The 20,155-nt window shown below is 39.7% G+C and overlaps 1 protein-coding gene across 2 annotated transcripts; it reads left to right on the top strand.

The window, feature by feature from the left end:
* Positions 1–202: 202 nt before the first annotated feature.
* On the top strand, positions 203–14,436 carry si:ch211-218o21.4 (actin-associated protein FAM107A). 2 transcript variants are annotated; one of them, XM_042409954.1, is made up of 6 exons: positions 203–288; positions 4,469–5,005; positions 6,224–6,525; positions 9,038–9,140; positions 12,274–12,415; positions 13,865–14,436. In XM_042409954.1, exons 3-6 carry the CDS (start codon positions 6,408–6,410, stop codon positions 13,982–13,984), a joined length of 483 nt encoding a protein of 160 aa, XP_042265888.1. In that variant the 5' UTR covers positions 203–288; positions 4,469–5,005; positions 6,224–6,407; the 3' UTR covers positions 13,985–14,436. The 2 variants fall into 2 exon arrangements, with proteins under 2 accessions (XP_042265888.1, XP_042265887.1); XM_042409953.1 differs by having other exon boundaries at positions 12,274–12,418.
* Positions 14,437–20,155: the final 5,719 nt, after the last annotated feature.

The following is a 20,155-nucleotide window of genomic DNA, read 5'->3' as shown; positions in this document are numbered from 1 at the left end:
GGCTCCACAGCTGAGCAACGAAAACAACAAGGCAGTATGCAATGCAGTTGCAAAAGTCACTATACTGTTCCCCACTGCTTTAACAACAAGCAGAAACAGGCACACCTACAGTACATTTCCATGACTTTCCATCTTAGCTAGTGAGTGACTGGTCGCTCTTCAGCACCACTATGTTGCAACGTTGCAACCTGATGACCTGAAATGTTTTAGAAACTGCTAGCTCAGGCTAACGTTAGCTAACAGACAGGGTAGTATTGTCACAGTGATTCCCCCGAGACAACTTCAACTGTAAGTAAACACTAACGTCATGTATTTGTGGCTAACATTATTACAACTGATGTGCGCAGTGTCATCTGTGTTTTATTGCTGGGGTTTGCTAGCGTTAGCATCCAGCCTGTTTCTGTAAACAAATGTAGCTCATGTGATGTAACATGAGGGTCAACAGGGAACAAATGTTATTATCAACAGGCTGTAAAGTCTTTATGTTAGTGACAGCAGCCTGCATGATAAACTATATTTTCAGTTAGCAACCTGCACCAGACTAATCCTCACTGGCTGCATGCTGTGTCAGTCAGAGTCAGCCAACATATTAGGTGAATGATACTAGGTAATATGACACTTAGTAAAGTACTTTTGTATTTTGAGGGTGATAGGTAAAAGTGGTTGTATGAATTCACAACCTAAATCACTAAAGCTTTTTCTGTGTTGTATTTAGAGTGAGCTGCAAGGAGCCACAGTTTGTTTGTCTGCTGTCATCTCATCATCTGTGCTGAACAGATTCCTTCATCTCAAACACAGTAACCTTTGAAACAGCTGTAAAACCTGATATATATTTACACTACTTTTCTCCACTCGACCTTTCTGAACTAACTTCATCCAAACAGGTTGATGACCTGTCTCTTAGACCCCATCCCAACTAGGCTGCTTAAGGAAGTCATACCCTTAGTTAACACTCTTCTACTAGATATGATCAATCTGTCTTTAGTAACAGGCTATGTACCACAGTCCTTTAAAGTAGCTGTAATTAAATGTCTTCTTAAAAAACCTAATCTGGACCAGGTGTTTTAGCCAACTATAGACCTTTATCTAACTTTCCTTTTCTCTCTAAGATCCTTGAGAAAGCAGTCTCTAATCAGTTATGTGACTTTTTACATAACAATTGCTTATTTGAGGATTTTCAGTCAGGATTTAGCGCACATCACAGCACACAGACAAAGACCTAATTGCATTGGACAAAGGACTTCTCTCTGTACTTGTCTTGTTAGATCTTAGTGCTGTATTTCACACCAGTGACCATCACATCCTATTACAGAGACTGGAACATTTAATTGCCATTAAAGGAACTGCATTAAACTGGTTTAAGTCCTATTTATCAGATCAATTTCAGTTTGTACATGTTAATGATGAATCCTCCATGAAGGCAAAAGGTTCTGTTCTTGGACCAATACTATTCACTTTGTATATGATTCCTTTAGGCAATATTATTAGGAAACACTGCATTAACTTTCATTGTTATGCAGACGATACCCAATTATATTTATCAATGGGGCCAGATGAAACCAATCAGTTACCTAAACTCCAAGCATGCCTCAAGGACATAAAGACCTGGATGACCTGCAATTTCCTGCTGCTAAACTCTGACAAAACTGAAGTTATTGTGCTTGGCCCTAAACACCTTAGAAACACATTATCTAATGATATAGCTACTGTCGATGGCATTACCCTGGCCTCCAGCTCCACCATAAGGAATCTGGGAGTTTACCATCATATCTTAAAGAACTCATAGTACCCTATTACCCCACTAGAATACTGTGCTCCCAGAATGTAGGCTTACTGGTGGTTCCTAGAGTCTCCAGCAGTAGAATAGGAGGCAGAGCCTTCAACTATCAGGCTCCTCTCCTGTGGAACCATCTTCCAGTTTGGGTCCAGGAGGCAGACACCCTCTCTATGTTTAAGAGTAGGCTTAAAACTTTCCTTTTTGATAAAGCTTATAGTTAGGGCCGACCAGGCTTGCCTTGGACCATCCCCTAGTTATAGGGGATGGTTCTATATAAGCCTAGACTGCTGGGGGATTTCCCATGATGAGAGATACTAATCACAAAAGAATCCATGGTGTTTACAAATATCTGGCACTTGGCGAGAGCAAATTCTGGACACTGTGTACTAACCCAGAGTTTTATTTTTCTTTCGTGTACAATACATGCCCAAAATGGCCTCCCCAATAAGTATTTAGAGATTTCACTACACAGTCAGTCACGTCCCTAAATACAACATTAACTTCGGTTTAACCAGCTCATTTCACTTACTTAACAATTAATCATGACATGTTTCCTCAGCTTCCAACTGTGACTGGTTTCAGTTAGAAGTTAGAAATATAATGCTTTGTTATAATCTGTCCCTCTAAACAAGTTTGAATTAATGTTGTGTTCATTCAACACACGCACACACACAACTGTCCGTGTCTTGTGGCTGATGTGGGCAAAAATGACTTAATTTAGTGAGGCGACGGTGTGTTAGCTTGCTAACTGTTAGCTAGTATCTTCTATTTTGTTTTAAAATGCAGTACATGGGCTGTAACTTCAGCTTGGCAGTGCAAGACCACCACCTACTGGTTTTGAAGGCACACTACTTCAAATGTTCTGCAGCAGTTGGTCAGACTTTGACCTTGTAATGTTACATTACTCTCATTTTGATTTTGAATAGATAATAAGCTTAAGGTGCAAACGATTAATTATTCATCATGTTTCAATGAACATTTGAAAGTACAAAAAGTGAAAGCCTTACTTTGCCATCAACGACCACATCTCTAGCTATAAATAATCTAAATTAACATTACATACAGTACACATACAGTAACTTTGTGCAAATAATTCAAGCTTGTCCAAATAATTAAATTCTGTTAATCTCCTGAGTCAACTGCTGGCTAATGTCAGCTAGCAATTATTTGGCTAACATCAGTTAGCTCAACATGATCAATCTCTACATATTAACAAATGTTTAAAAAAAGAAATGTGAAGACATGAATATTTAAAACTTACAGTGAGACCAATGATGCTGATGAGGTTCATTAAAGTTTTAATCCTGAGCTCCTGAACTCCAGTCTTCCTAATAAGGGTGTGCCCAAATACAAATACGTTATTCAGCAAAGCACAAATGGTGTTTTTTTTTTTATTTTGTAGAAATAATTTTAAAATTATTTGTTTTCAGGAAGAAATAAAAAAAACATGTTAAATACCAGCATGCAGGTCGGTTACATCACTATCTCAGTGTCTCTCCTCTGCTCCGCTGTTACGTCTCTCAGCAGGTCTCAACAAGGGGAGTCACATCCACCTGCTACATGATGCACATTTCCTTATTTGGACATCAGTCCTGGAGTTGGGGGTGTTCCCCAGAGATAAAGCTGAACTACTGACACACGCAAAGTGCTCTCAAGGGACTCTCTATAACCTGTTGTTCCTCTTCTCCTTCCCACAAAGTTAGGTTGTAAAAAATAGGCAATAAATGAAAAGTGCAAAGCAACAATCACCTTTGAAGTTCTTCCCTACATGTTGCATGATGTACTGTCTCTGTGTTAAGGGTGTATAAATAGGTAGAGGTCTGTCTGCACATTTGCAATGCGATTGGTTTTAGCTCAGTAGTCAGCGCAGTCGTCTATGATCTGGGAGACTGGAGTTTGCAAACTGGTGTGAGGACCTCCTTAGTATGAGAGTTTATTCATAAACACTTACCCTAACACTTTAATGTCCTAAAATTAAAAGCCTAATAAATACAAAAAATGTATTTTTTACACCTTTTCCACTTTTATTCAAATGCAAATATAAATAATTTTGCTTCCTCAACAAATATAGATACAAATATAAATACTGGGCTCTCTGCACATCTATTTCCTATGTTCTTCTTTCATATATTGTCTTTCTTGATCATACTTAGTACAATCTATGATTGCATATGTAATAGTCTCCTCAGCCTGACCGTGCTCACATAAACCGGTTGGATGCTTTCCTATTATCCCTCACCAAACGCACTAACGATACTGATATTACTGATGTCAGACACACACTAATGTTATAACAATAGAAATGAGTACAGTGAAATTATACTTTTAAGTTGTGCTTACTTAATCTGCAAAATAGTTCAAGTTAATCAAAAATGATTTAATTTAATTTAATTATTTAATTAATTCAAAAAGGAGGAAAATGTCATAGAAACACAAAATATTTAAGTTAGTAGAATGAATTTTTTTGAAAATTACATTAACACTACTTAAACTATTTCATTAGGCAAAACAAATTCAGACCACATAAATTCAGATAGATGGTTTTCGAAGTATTCAAATATTTCAGTGCTATGAAATCAGTGGTGTTTTCATTTCAACATTAAGAATTTAGTAGTGATTAAATTTCTATTAAATCAGTTTTTCAGCTCCTTATAAGACTCAAATCCTCATGGCCATTCTTTGCTTCCACAGGATTCTTCCTCTGTAATATTCATCACAAGCCTCCAGGTCAGTGTGTCACCATCATAGAAGGGAGGTGGCAGATCTTGTGACATGGTGTAGGGACCACAACCTATCCCTGGATGTTAGCAAAACAAAAGAGATGATTGTGGCCCCAGTCTGAGATAGAGAGGGTGACCAACTTTAAATTCCTCTGCGTCTACATCAGCAATGACCTCACCTGGTCCCACAACATCACACAATGTCTATACTTCCTGAGGAGAGTGAAGAAATTCAGAATGTCACCCAGAATCCTCAGCAGCTTCTACAGATGCACAGAGAGCATCCTCACCAGCTGTAGCATGGCCTGGTATGGCAACTGCAAATCCCTGCCTAGGTTATCTCAGGCATGGCATTTCTGCCACTGCAGGACATCTGCCGGACCAGGGTCCACAGGAAGGCCCCAAACATCATCAGCAACCCTGCTCACCCCAACACAGCCTGTTCACACTTTAGCCATCTGGCAAACAGTACAGTAGTGAACACTTCACATCCAATAAGAAGCGTAGAGTAAGTATATCATATATCATTATCATTGTTCTCAGTGCATATGACAATAAAGATCTGAGTAGGGAGCTAATGAACTCATGAACCTGTATATCACAAACAAAGGTGATACTACAATTCTCAAATATTCAGACTGTGTATTTGAACAGCAGAATAAAGACAATAGAATTAATTCACCGCTAACACAAATGTATTTAGTATCAAATGAACAATTTTAAGTTTCTAGCAGCTTAATATTCAGATGAGAATACTTCACGCAGTACGTTGCAGAGCTGATTCCATGCATGTTGTATATAAACTGGTAACAGCACCATCAGCAGTGTTGCTTAATCTTAGTTGTCAAACAGTGTCTCCCGGTGGACTGTGACAGTAATTCAGTGTCACATTCAATACTCTCAAGTAACACTACTCTCAATAGTATCACTGTCTGTCTGCTTCACACTATGGCTAATGTTCACAGCCTCTCATGAAGGACCAGACCAGCACAGGTAGGTCTGAAGCCTGCATGCGTTTTCCTTTAGATTCGACTGCATTGTCTGAAGTATATGCTGCATGCAGCTGCTAAAGTTTCTAGATGTGTCATTCCTCTTCGGTGTCAGTGACCTCCTTATATTTCAACAAGGCCTTAATATTAAGGAGCATCCTCAATGATCAGGATCTAATGTGTCACAAGAAATGCTAGTCTGCATTTTAATAATTTATCATTTTTAACACAAAATGAATTTTATGCACAATGTATTACATTTTATCTATATACTCCAGAATATTTGCTAGTATTATGACTGTAATTCTCTTTCAAGTAAAATACGTGAACCCAAGAGAGCAGCTTCAGTGCTGGTTACAAATTCATGCAAATACTAGTGTTTGTATACAGTATATGTGTGTTTTTCTTCTTCGGGCATAGTTTGAGTTTTTCATCAGTTTCTATATTTTCTAGTTCTGAAATGCTACACCATTTATTTTCTTCTCCTTCTCTCTTTTCTGGTTCAGTGAGCTAGCTGGCCATTTTGATAGTGAATCTCTGTCATTCTGCTATTGCTTATCTGCTCTGATCAGTCATTTACATATACACCTGCGCACACTCAGGATACATTATGCATCTCTACTTAAGCTATCTGTTTCCACACTACTGTATCTCTGTCTACTCTGCTCTCTGATTTCAATCTTTCTTCGCATGATGCTGAGCCAGTCACCACCCTCTGCTCCCTCTCCCCCCACCAGCTCCCCAGCATGCAGCAGGAGCTGGTGCTCTACACCAGGTCCTTGGGTGCTGCCCTTCATCGAGCCTTTTCATGCACTGAGAACTACTTCTGCCCCTTCCTTCTGTCTCCTACCACTGCCAAACTACCCTGCCCTATGCCCAAGCTTCTTAGTATAACTGAATACACCTCAACTCCAGGGCACCATGTCCCTCAATGGTTCATTTCCTAACGACAATAATCAAGCACATGTGGAAATCCAGCCGGTCTCCAGAGACAGGATGATAAACAGCACTCATCCACAGAACAACAGTCACAGAAGAGGTCAGTACATCTTGAATAAAACGAGATGGACGTATGAGGTGGCTTGAGAATTCTGTCTTCATTTCCTTCCCACAGAGATGATAATGCTGCGTTCATGTTATATTGGAATTATTGCAATTACAAGATCCAAACTTGTAAATAGTATTCACGTCAACCTCAAAGTCGTAATGGCAAAAATGAAACTCAGAATTTTAACCCTCCCTCGACCAACTCTGTAATCATACAACTGTCTTGAGTTGACCTACATGAACACTTGAAAGTTGCAAACACAGGAATCTTTCCCCTCTCTATTATCCATCCCATGTGACATGAACCTGGCATTAGAAAATATCTTCTATGCTGCACGTTTATATCTCAAGCCTAAAAAAAACCCTTAACATATTGTATACTGATTCCTGGTCCATTTTTAGAGCACAGCCTTCATACATATGTTTCAGATATGCCATGCCCCAGAAATGTACAAAATGAGGAAAGTCTTTTCATTTACCTTTTCTTTCTGAGGGTGAGATGAGGAGATAGATATCAGGCTCATGTCTGTGTGTTCAAGACAAGTACACTTTTATTTATTCAGCCCAATTTCACAAATCACAAATTTGCCTCAGGGGCTTTACAATCTGTACATTATCTATCCTTAAACACTTGATTTGAATAAGGAAAGATTGTCCTCCTCCCTGTCCAAAACCAGTGATGGTGTCAGGACATGGTTTGCATAGTGAAACCAGGGGAAACAACAAACCAACACCTCTAAAGCTCACTAATGTTAATGTATTGGCCCAGATATAAGACAATGTTTTATTCCAAAAATGACTGTACATTTGAAAAAGTAAAGGTTGTCTTATATTCAAGGACTGGACAATTACATGTTCACGAGATCAGAGATCCATTTTTAATGGAGAGAATATCGATGTAACATCAGCTTCTAGAGAGGGTGTTGCATTATGGGTTGTTTGTAGTATTGATGTTGCTAGGATAGCGAGTGTCTCCAGGTCAGTATATGGTGTGTCTGTTATGGCCAATCCACACAGACAGCGAGAGCCAGCCTGCGTTCGGATGTCTGTCCACAGAACCAGCTGTCTGTCGGTTGCAGCTCCTGAGGAGTTGGCAGCGGCCAGCCGAACTGTCTGCACTGACTGGCAGCAGAAATTTACTGAAATTTATTTGAGTATTCATGAAGGCTTTACGGGAAGAAATCAACAGCGTTTGTTTATTGATTCATTGATTTCATTTACCCTGTCTGTAGTGAAACCAGCGAGCTCACAGGCAAACTGGGAGCCGATCAGTCAATATCGATACAGTTAATAAGTTCAGAACATATAAACAGTGGGAGATTTGTGTGATTTGACCAACTGTCTATGGAGATTACACTTCACTCAAAAAGACGGTCTAAAAAATGGTATCTGCTGGAGAAAATAATTTCAATGCTTCCAACAGCCTGACAGGAAAGAGTGTGACTATGTGACTGATAACAAGATACACAAATGTGTGATTTACATTCTGCTTTAATGGTATCTTTTCAACTGTGCTAGAGAAAAGGCTATAAGGATGAGAACTCTCCTCTCTTTAGATTAATGGTATCTCAGGGAAACTTTCCCAACAGGACGAGTGTGAGAGTGTGTCGTATCTTAAAAAAATATTTTTCCAAAAAAGGTGCTGAAAAAGGGCGAGAAAAGTAAAAACCTCAGTTTGTGGTTTTAGGTGGATTTATGTCTATTATCACAACAGTTTATACATCTGCCCGTGTGAGTGCGGGTTTGGGTTTTGGTTTCTGTACATGTTCTGTACTTCAGGAAGCTGCACACAATCACTGTGCCCGCTATTTTATTCTTCCTCCATAACTCCCCCTGTAACCACAAACTGTCATGCATACATTTCTCTTTGTATAAGAATTTTAAAAGACAAGATAAAACATGTTCATTAGTGAGCTTTAGTGGTGTTGGTAGGCAACTTTCCACTTTGGGCAGAGCCAGACTAGCGTCGGGACAAGCTAGGCTAACCATGTCTTGACTCCATCTTCGTACTTCATGCACAGACTTGAGACTGATATTGGACGTCTTATCACACTATCAGAAATAAAGCCAATAACTGTATTTCAGAACGTGTTGAACTATTCCTCTAACAGAATTTTTAGGTCCTAAATGTGGCATGTCATTAGCAGCCAAGCAATCATTGTGACACCACAGCTGCTCAATACTACGGGATGCACATTCAGTGGCGTTGCCAATTAGTGATGATGTGTTACTCATTATTCAGTGAGGAAAGTGACACCTTTACTTGTGAGTTTTTGCTACTTTGTAAAGATCATGGCAACATTTAAATATCACTGATATGTTCACAATTTGTCAGACAGTGATAGCAGCAAAATCATGAGCAGCCCAACATAGTCTTCTTCATTTCTCCCTTCTGCTCAGTCGTGTGAAGATGATCTGTTTCATTTGAGGAATTCAGCGCTGTTTTCATGGGTTACAGTCACAATGGATATCATCCTAAAAAAGTCATGTGATCTCTCTGTTAGATAATAGAGTCAGAGCTGAGGCCTCTTCAGGTCAGTCGAACCCCATTAAGGCTTCCAGGACCCACAATGAGCTTCACAAAGAACTGCTGCTGGCCCACAAACGGTAGGTACCTTACAGCAGAAACAAAATGATCAAATCCTTTGTAAAATATTAACAAGATTTTATGGTTATTCCTTTGTAAGATGAGGACCTGACTAAAGAGCTACTATATAATCTTTAGTCGGCTTTTTCAAAGGATTTGTTTACTTTGTTTCCATCATTGTAGTGTATGGAACGCCTCTCTCTTCCGTCATTATTCTCTAAAGCAGGTGTCATTAAGAATACATGAGAGTCTCATTCTTTCTCTCACAGACTTGCAATCATACACCTTCTCTCCATGCTGCTGCAGTCCTCTAGGCCACTGGGAGCATGAAGCAGTGTAAAGTGATATCTACTGACCTGGCTCCACCATCGGCTTGTCCTGACAGCACACACTGTATCAGTGAAAGCATTGGATCTCAGTGTTGCTGCCTGTTAATCTGACCTCACAGTTTACAAAGTTACAACCAGAAAGACTTTTTAACAGAACTTCAATTTATCTTAATGCCCCAAGTTTACAATTATATTAATATTTGATTACTTTTTTAAACAACAATGTGACTTTTGAAACTGACAAACAAAAAAGATCCTTTAATGTTTAAGTGAAAACAGATCTCAAAGTGATCTTATTACAAATGTGAAAGCATATGAAATGCATCATGTTTTACCTGTAAAATGATTTGCACTGCTTAAATGTTACATGTAGCACCATTGACCCCTGAGAGATGAAATTTCATTCCTCTCCCTTACTTGTATATAGACTAGTTGACAATGAAGTTCTCTTGAATCTGGATCTGGAAAGGAACTAGTGACTACAGCTGTGACATTAATATAGTGCGGTAAAAATACAATATTTCCCTCTGAAATGTAGTGGGATGGAAGTATAAAGTAGCATGAAATTATACTTGAGTTGTACTTTGTCACATTCCACCACTGCAATTTACCAGGAGAAATGTGGTTCCTGGTTTCCAATTTATCACCAGCAACATTTCTGAAATGTTCATAGATTCAAATAGGTCTGGTGTTGTGATCATTGACAACACTGTTTCCACACTTTGTAGGTATGATTAAGGATAGTGACATCGTCTTCCTAGATATGTAGTTAGCCACAAGAAGACTGTCTTCTGAAGAAAAATGACAGGATCAGGGTTAGGATTAGGATTAGGATCAGGGTTAGGATTAGGATTAGGATCAGGGTTAGGGTTAGGATTAGGATTAGGATCAGGGTTAGGGTTAGGGTTAGCGTTAGGGTTAGGATCAGGGTTAGGGTTAGGGTTAGGATCAGGGTTAGGGTTAGGGTTAGGATCAGGGTTAGGATCAGGGTTAGTGTTAGGGTTAGGGTTAGGATCCGGGTTAGGGTTAGGGTTAGGGTTAGGATCCGGGTTAGGGTTAGGGTTAGGGTTAGGATCAGGGTTAGGGTTAGGGTTAAGGTTAGGCCGGTGCCCCAAAACAACCTGTATTTCCATATATTTGCATTCATACGCCATACAATACGTTCGTTACATACAGACAAAGTCCACGTAGGAAGGGTTAGGGTTAGGATCAGGGTTAGGGTGAGGGTTAGGGCGAGGGTTAGGATCAGGGTTAGGCTTAGGATCAGGGTTAGGGTTAAGGTTAGGCCAGTGCCCCAAAACAACCTGTATTTCTATATATTTGCATTCATACACCATACAATACATTTGTTACATACAGACATAGTCCACGTAGGAAGGGTTAGGGTTAGGATCAGGGTTAGGGTGAGGGTTAGGGTGAGGGTTAGGATCAGGGTTAGGCTTAGGATCAGGGTTAGGGTTAAGGTTAGGCCAGTGCCCCAAAACAACCTGTATTTCTATATATTTGCATTCATACACCATACAATACATTTGTTACATACAGACATAGTCCACGTAGGAAGGGTTAGGGTTAGGATCAGGGTTAGGGTGAGGGTTAGGGTGAGGGTTAGGGTTAGGATCCGGGTTAGGGTTAGGGTTAGGGTTAGGGTGAGGGTTAGGGTTAGGGTTAGGGTGAGGGTTAGGGTTAGGGTTAGGGTTAGGGTTAGGATTCGAGTTAGGGTTAGGGTTAAGGTTAGGCCAGTGCCCCAAAACAACCTGTATTTCTATATATTTGCATTCATACACCATACAATACATTTGTTACATACAGACATAGTCCACGTAGGAAGGAGGTTGGGGTGGATAGTTGGGTCAACAAAACAGCAGACTTACACATGGAGCAAGTTTCACATTTACACAAACAGTGCTCTGTGCTCTTCCAACTACTCCAACAGAGTGAGGACTCTTCTCTCATGAAACAATCTAGATGATTATATCACGTTGATTTCAGGAGTCTTGCGCTTTAATTTTTTGTCCCTCAGTTGCAGTCCCACTGATCTGCTGGTGGCCATATCTTGCAAATGTTTAGTTTCTACTCTTATGCTTCTCTTACCTACAAGCTGTCAATTGTGAATTAAGTTTGTGTGGCAATTGAGATCATTTCCTACTTCATCTGGCACATGCTTTATGTTGCTGTCATACTAGTTGTTCAGTGGTGTTAGAGGGTGTTTCTTTGTTTTGGGGGGTATTCTTTATATCAGTCAGATTGAAAGCCACTTTCTGCCAATCTAAACTGTTGGTCATCTACAAAAATGGCTGATAAAAAGAAATTATCTGTCCTGAGCCATGAATTTGGGATTTTATTATTTGCTGTCTCAGCTGTTTGCTGCATACCAGGTGGACTACTGGGTTTAGATTTATCCATCTCATTTCATTGGATCCCCCTCATGTTTTGAGGTGCCTTTTAGGGGAATGGACACATGGCGACAGCAGATTCCTCATAGTGGCTGGCATTGGGCTCTGAATGTAATGTGGTTTTAGGGGGAAGTTAGTTGTCACTCCCCACTCCCTACTCTGCTTAGCTCAGTGTTTCCTTGTGGGGAGTGATGAAGTCAGAGCTTAGACGCCAAATACTAATACTGTAAATACTCTACATTTACATAATCTACTCCATGTGAGTTGGCTGATTGAATGGTGATTATGTCAACTGTAAAATAAGGGTTAAAATTTAACCTGTTTGTCCATATTTCAAATTTGAGAAAACCTGACCCTATGATAATGTCTATAAACCATCTGTCCTTTAACTTTTCTAACTCCAGCTCTGTCTCTGTCCTCTATGGGCTCAGAGGTCTGGTGCTGAGCAGCAGGTCAGAACTTCAGCAGGTGCTGGAGAGGAGGAAGAGGGTGCAGACTGGCCGAGAAGAGGAGGGACACACCAGGACTCCTCTGGAGGATGAGCTATTCAGACGTCAGCAGAAACAACTCCAGGTAGTAAGTCATGTTTATTTATAGTCGGCATTTATAAGCAGCATAAAAACAATTAATAAATGGTTTATTACACACTACAATGTAGTTGTAAGCAGATTTAAGGACATTTTTATGTGGTCATTAATGTCTTTGTTAACTCCTCCTATAGAGCATTCATAACTTTACAACAATAATCAAAAGTCTTAATAACACTGATGAGTCAAAATAACACTGATGAAATCATGTCTTAAGTAGTTTAAATACATTTAAAAATGTTTAAGTTGAGTTAGTCTGTTTATTTTTGTCCCCAAAGTTATAGGATTATATGTACAGGAAGTTATAGAGGACTTTTTTCCTTGTTATTTTTATACTGTAGATAGTTATACAACCATTCTTTATGTTTCTTAACATTTTAAAAAGTGTGAGCATTTTCAATGTAATTTCACTTACTTTGCTATGTTTATACATCATGAATCAGTATTAACTGGCAAATGTACTAATATGATGAATACATTTTCATCAGGAAAAGCAAAAATAAACTACAATGTCCAATCCAATACTCCTGGCAAGTCAACATTTAATCAGCATTTATCAGCATTAATAAAGCATACATAGGGCACAGTTTAATTGAGGTTCAATGTTCAGGGGAATAAACTGGATATCCAGATAACTCAGTAAACCTGCTTCTTGAAAAAGACCCCAGTTCTGAATGTAGAGTACACAGTCATGCTCAATAGAAAATACTTGTTGTATAAATGTCCAACAGCACATTCTTGGAAAATAATTTACAGTTACAGGACGTGGACAAATCAGTGAAGTTAATTTTTGTCTCCCTCAGGTTAGTAAATATTAGGAACACTTTTAAATATAATTCACTCCAGTACATCACCACCCAAAACGACCTCAATAATAAACATAAAGTAGAACTATCATCTTTCTGACAATGTTAACAAAAACTGAAAATGTATAAGCTTCATAAAAGTAGAATTTATGGCAGAGTTGTTGTATTGGATTGCATTAGATTACACAGGTAATCCTAATAAATTTCTTGGTGAGTGTAAATGTCTTTGTTACTTGTCCTTGGCCAGATGTTGCATGTTGTAAGGGTTTTCTTGTCAATTTTGTGCAAAATGGCAACACCTGAACTGCCGTTTGGATGCTTTTTGGGGAACCTTTCTGTCCACTTGGAAGACCACCGGGCTGATGTGGCTAATCCTCGGGGCCACTATACAGATGCAAGACCTTTTATTCACACAAATAATGGATAGATTTATATACTGGAAACAATTTTAGAAAAAAATCCTGTTTTAGTCAGGACAGATAGCTGAAAACTAGAGAAACTGTCAAAACAGAGATCATTTCCATTTCCTGTCTCACAAAATCCTTCAATGCGGCCCTCATCTTGAGGTAATGCGTTTAACCATCTTTACATGAATAACGTTTCTCTTGTTTTCTTTATTTTCTTGTCAGAGGCAGAATGAACAAGAGGAGAAAACACCAGAGGAAGCTCAGTTGATGGAGTTTGTCAGAGTCCGACAGAACCTGAGAAAGATCCACTCAGTGATCCAGAACAAGGCTGCAAACTCCTGAAGTGCTACTGGAGAGTGCATCCAGAGTGTAAATTAATATCTTGTCTAATCTGACTTTTCTCAACATCTGTTGGCCTTTGTGTGCAAGAGTAACAAGCTGTATGCTAAAAGATAGAAGAAGTGGATGAAATACAGAATTTTTAAAATATGGACACATTGACAGGAGCTTGAATGGAAAATAGAAATTGGATGATTTTTTTTATGGTAGATATGTGAAGAAATGTCATCTGTCGTGTTGTGTAAGTCTAATATTTGTCAGTATTTATGCTTGATATAGCAATTGTTATTAATCAGTAGTATGTTGTAGAAAACAAACATGATTTCATTTGATCTGTCAGATTTGCTAATGTCCTTATTGTGAATGCATATTAAAAGTGTCTTTATGATTTAAGCTTATGAGACTATTCAACTGCCAGAAAGAGACACTGAAAGGATCTTATAACTTTATGAATAAAGTTCTAGGCACTTGTGAAAAAAGGCCGTAAAGTGAAGATGCTTTTAATAATAATGCCAGGAATACTTTTTATATATAAATTAACTTCATACAAAGTTGAATAAACAGCAGAAACCTAAAGTAAATCAGTGTTTGCTGTGAGCAGCTTTGTCTTTAACAGCAGCAGTTCTCCTCAGTGTTTCAGGTATTCGGCAGGTCGGTTGTTCCTGCATCTTGGAGAAGTTGCCACAGTTCTTCTGTGGATTTTGGCGTCTCAGCTGCTTCTGTCTCTTCATGTTAATCCCAGACTGACTCCATGATGTTGAGATCAGAGACCATCTGTTGCAGGACTCCTTGTTCTTCTTGTTGATGAAGATATTTCAATTTTTGACTCAGTCCAGATGCCTGCTGCCATTTTTCTGCACCCCAGTTCTTGTGTTTTGTGCGTAGGTGAGTCGCTTTGTTTCCATGTCAGAGAATTGACTTTTTGGCTACAAGAACTGATGGTGCTGCTGGATTTCAAAGGGAAGTCAGCTTGATGCATTTTTCATCTGCTGCACTCCTTTGGCCAACCACTGCATCTCCGGTCCTCGACCTACAAGTTAAGTCAATTTTATTTTTACAAATCACAACCCCTGTCTTTAGACCCTCAATAGGAATGAGGAAAAACTCCCTAAAAACCCCTTTAACAGGGAAAAAAATGGAAGAAACCTCAAGAAGAGCAACAGAGGAGGGATCCCTCTCCCAGTACAGACAGATGTGCAATAGATGTTGTGTGTACAGAATAGAAAACAAATTACAGAATACAGCATTGAACAGGATAACAAAATTATAATGGTTTAATAATATATATGAAGAATGTTATGAAGAGGATGCCAAGCAACTTCCAGGTGCCACCAGAACACAATAGGACCTGAGTCACCTGACCTCCATCACCATGGAGACGTGGGAGGAGGAGAGAGACTCACATCACACCATCCACACACACGGGGGAAGAGACAAGAAAAGACATTATTCACTCAGGGGAGAGAGAAGGATGAAGACATCATCCAGAGAGAGAGAGAGAGATATGAGGTGATGCGGAACTCCTGCAGGATGGAGAACCAGATCCAAAACCTCAGGAAATGGCACTGACAGCCAGAGAGGCAGAGCAGTTCCAGGATGGGTGCTGGTCCAGCAAGGAATGCCTGAGAGACAAGAGAGGACAGGAGGAGAAAATAGTGAGAGAAGGAGAAAAGAGAGAGAGGCGCACAGCTCGGATGGTCATGTACTTGTGGAACAGAAGGTTAGAACAATGTGAAGGTTATCAGAACAGTTGCAATAATCAATAATCTCATGGGCAGGACAGCGCTTAGTAAATTCATTGAGACAGAAACCGACCTGCCATGCAGTACAAGGTCATGAACTGCTCAATTAAATGCAACTGTTATGTACGTACCCAGACTGGATCTATAAATGTGAGATGTTGGTGGAAATCAGTGTGTGGGATTTAGGCTGGACCAGATGGAGGAGGATGGAGGAGAGGGAATGCAGGCTTACCAGACTCTGAAACACACCGGGGCCCCAACCTGCTGCTTCCTCTGAAGCGCTGTTGCCACGGCAATCCCAAACTCGCTAATCTGGCTCAGCATTTAAGTTTTATTAAAACCTCTTCTTCAGAGAAGGTGAGAATCAAAAGAAAACCAAGCAACCAGTAATGAGGGGAAGTCAGACACCACACCAGTTCATCAGCCGATGCGTCTGCCGATCAGCAAGTGTTTTCAATTCTCCTGATGCTCCCAGCAACACACAAACCCAACCTTGCTCATCCAGTCCAGCCAATAATGAAAAGCATGTGAAGTAGTGTGAGCAGGGGCTGCACTTTAGTGGTGTTATTGAAAAATATACATGTTGCTCAATCACAACACAACTAATTGTAGGTTAAGGCAAATGATGAGTTTTAAGTTTAGATTGGATTGTGTGACGTCAGCAGGGAGGTTATTCAATATGGGACCCAATAGGAAAAGACCCTGTCACCTGCTGACTTCTTTTTAACTTTTGGTACGCACGGGAGTCTGCATTCTGAGAGCTAAGAGCTTGAGATGGTATATAAGGTTTAAGGGGATCAGACAGGTATGATGGGGACCATTTAGGATTTTATAAGTCAGCAGAAGCACCTTAAAGTCTGATCTAACATGGAGGCCAATAAAGGGAGGCTAGAATTGGTGTAATATGATCAAATTTTCTTGTTTTAGTTAAGATCTGCAGCATTTTGAACCATCTGAAGCCTTATAGTAGTAGAATTACAGTAATCAAGTCTGGATGAAACAAATGTGTGTATTAGAGTCTCTGTGTCAGCCATGAACAGGGAAGACTGAATTTTTGGCTTTGTTAGGTTAGTGGAAAAAGGCAGTCTTGCTGATTTCTTTAATGTGAGAGAGAGTAAGTGATAAATTAACAACATTCAGCATTGTAGGTTCCAGAAAAGGCCAGAGGTCTTTGAAAAGTTTTGCACGTAAAGTTTCAAGAAGGCAAGTAGTTGGTTTAGAATCTGAAATGAGCTTAGTCAAAGTTTCAAGAGAGATCGTCTCAAAATCTGTAAGAACAAGGACTATCTGTGACTCTGCATTAATATGAATTTGGTAACACAAGATCTGCAGGAGTAGCCGGAGTTGAGGAACTAATTTTGCTTCTAATCTCATCAACCATATTGCAGAAAATGTCTAGAAACACATGGGCCATGATAGGTGAGCAGCTGATGGACAGCTGCTTTTTAGTAAGTGAAGCTACAGTGAGCTAGAATTATGTTTATTAATTAAGTGAGAGAGATATGCTGCTTTCCCAGCAGGTAAAGCACACTTGTATTCCAATAAACACTCATGCCAAGAGAGTTAAATAAAACTTTTGATTTTCACCATTTACATTCCAGTGTCTTGCCGGCCTGCTTAAGAGTTCTGGTAGTAAGAGGTGCAACTGAATCCAAGAGACTAGAGAGGGTCACATTTAAATCACTAGTGAAATTTTCCACAGAGCTTGTCTCTGCAGTGAAAGCAGCCAAGACATCAGGCAACTGCTGACCAAATGCAGCTATAGTAGGCAGACCAGTGTGGTAAATACACCTGTGCTGATATTAATAGGACAGGCCAATGATGCTTCAAATTTAATAAGAAAATGACCTGACACAGCGTACGTGGCTGGCTAGACCGTAAGATCAGACCATTAATCACAACTGCATTTGCATACGGTCTGATCACCGCCCATTGACCCACTGTATAACTGTCCCTCTGCCCTCTGCTCTGGGTCAGTCCACTGTCTCAGACCCGCTCTGTGTCGGTAAGCCCACCGTACTCTGGAATACTAATAAACCACCATCACTACAGCAAACTTTGAACAAGGACTTGGGTGAATTTCTTCAACAATGGAAATGGAAAGACACACCAGTGACCTGAAAATCCAAAATTACACCAGAGGTAAGGGCCCTTTTGAGAACCCAATTATTGGTACTGTGTGTTGTGGGAGGTCTGTGAAGCTGGAGTCCCAAACAAGTTGACACCGTACTCAATTTTAAGTAAGTTTTCTGTATGGTTGTGAAAGAGGGTTCATGAAAAAGCTGAGAGGTGTTTAGGAATGCTTGCCTCTTCCTATCCTGAGAATCTGACTCGCTCTTCTCAAGGTTTCGACATTTCAGGTAACAGAGATAGGAAATGGATAACGGCCAATGAAAATGGAAAAGAGTGGTCCGCAGTGTTTGGAACATTGAGAAAAATATTCCAGTGGGGGACCAGTGAGAAATAGGCCTATGCAGGGTTGGTAGGAAGAAGTAGTGATTATGTAGTATATGATTCACTCTCCCAGGGACGATTTGCTCTCTCAATACTTGGGAATATATTTCATTTTTGTAGGGATCTGATTAACACCAAGCACCAAGAGCATAAAATTGGTTGCAACACAAAAATAAAAAATGTGATAAATAAAAAAACAAAACAAAAAAAATGTACAGGAAAATAAATATGGAAGGAACAACATTTACAACAAATAAAATATGGTAAACTAGAAAGAAATGAGCTACAAGTGCAAAATCCCACACAACTAAAAGTCTAGTTAATTTCACAAATATGAAAGAAAAAGAAACAGCGTTAAACTTGTGCAACAACTAGAAAAAAACAACACAACGTAGAGCACAGAAAACCTTATTGGATAAGTCTTCCAGAAGTACCGAAACAAACATGAATAATTAAATTGAAAGATTTAATCTTATATTACTGGGTTTTTGTTGATGTTTGTCACTTCATCACTTTGTTACTATTGTGAAACATGATTCATGATTTTCTTTTCTTCCTTTTCCAAATCTTAGACAGTGACTGTGGTATGAATGATGTGGTGATCTGAGATTACAGAAAAAAAACACATAATATTGTTTATGGGTCAAATGGTTTTCTAAGCATCTCACTACACAGGATTGGCACCTTGGACAAAGCCAGCCCCTAGAACAGGTAGCCAATGAGAATTCCTTCCTTTGGGGTGAGAAATTGCTCATTTGTAGCAACCCAATCCAAATTATCCCTAACTATGGCATCTCCAGCAGAAAAGACAAATGTGAAAAATGTGACCAGGGCAGTACCCGACAACGCCACCCTGGGAATTTCACCCAGAGAATACCCAACAGATACAGAGATTATTTGATAAAGAGAAGGAGCAGAGGCGTGAGTTTCAAGTTTCAAAAACAGGATAAATTTTATTTTGATTTTAAAAAGAGTCTGGAGTTGTTGCTTTGGTTAGTAAAAGCTGCAATAAAGGATGGGTTAAAGTTAGATTTCTTCATTACAAAAATATGTTATATAATTATAAATATTACTACATTGACAGCATCACCAGTGCAGGGGAGGGTGCCAGGAAAGCCCACAGGAGGATGAGAGTGAGAGGGAGGTTCCAGGGTGCTTCACCACCACTAGTATTGTGAAACACACACACACACAATTGCTTTCATTCACACTGTAAGACAGGAGGAACACATGGGGATTAGGAAGCCACAGCAAAATAGCATGTGATTGACCTGGTCACAACAAGCCAATGAGTCATTTATAATGAGTTGAAGCAGGCATTGCTGTGAGCTCATGCAAGGCTTTGGCTGATCATGCAGCCAAAGCAGTTAAATTAGCATTCCTGTCCATGTAAAACCCTGTCCCCCGATACCTGCTAACAACCTTGCCTTGTAGTCCTCATACAAGAGAGTACTGATGTGAAGCATAGATTGTGACTTTCTCATGGATGTAAATATGTAAATGACTGTGGGTCCACAATGATGGCTGTGTTGTGGCACCCACACCTCTGCACCCGTGGCTAACTCACATGTCACCTGGCCCGTTACATGTGAGCCAAGGGAGGATATATCAGATAAATTCTAGAAGTTTAAGATGTTTTAGCGCTCATCTTGGGAAAAACAAAACAAAAAAAAAGGTGACACATCCTTCCCCACATGGATTCTTGAAAACTTAAGTGTGAAAATTTGTGAATGTGAATGTTTTCTATATGTGTGTCACTGTAAGCAGATTCTAAAATAGGCCAGAAGTCTGAACTTGCAGAAAAAGCTATCTCGGCCTCCCTCTGCGCCAAATATCCCAAAATTGTGATCCTGTACAATCACATGCCACAACATCCAACCAAGAGATTGGATCTGTATCAGAGAGCTCCACCAACAAATGCCCTGAAACCCTGCTGGTCCATACTGCAGCGTGTCTGGCTCACCATCAACACAACAGT

This window comes from Thunnus maccoyii, chromosome 4 (genome assembly GCF_910596095.1).
Source record: "Thunnus maccoyii chromosome 4, fThuMac1.1, whole genome shotgun sequence".
NCBI lineage: Eukaryota > Metazoa > Chordata > Actinopteri > Scombriformes > Scombridae > Thunnus > Thunnus maccoyii.
This window is presented reverse-complemented; position numbering and strand designations above follow the sequence as displayed.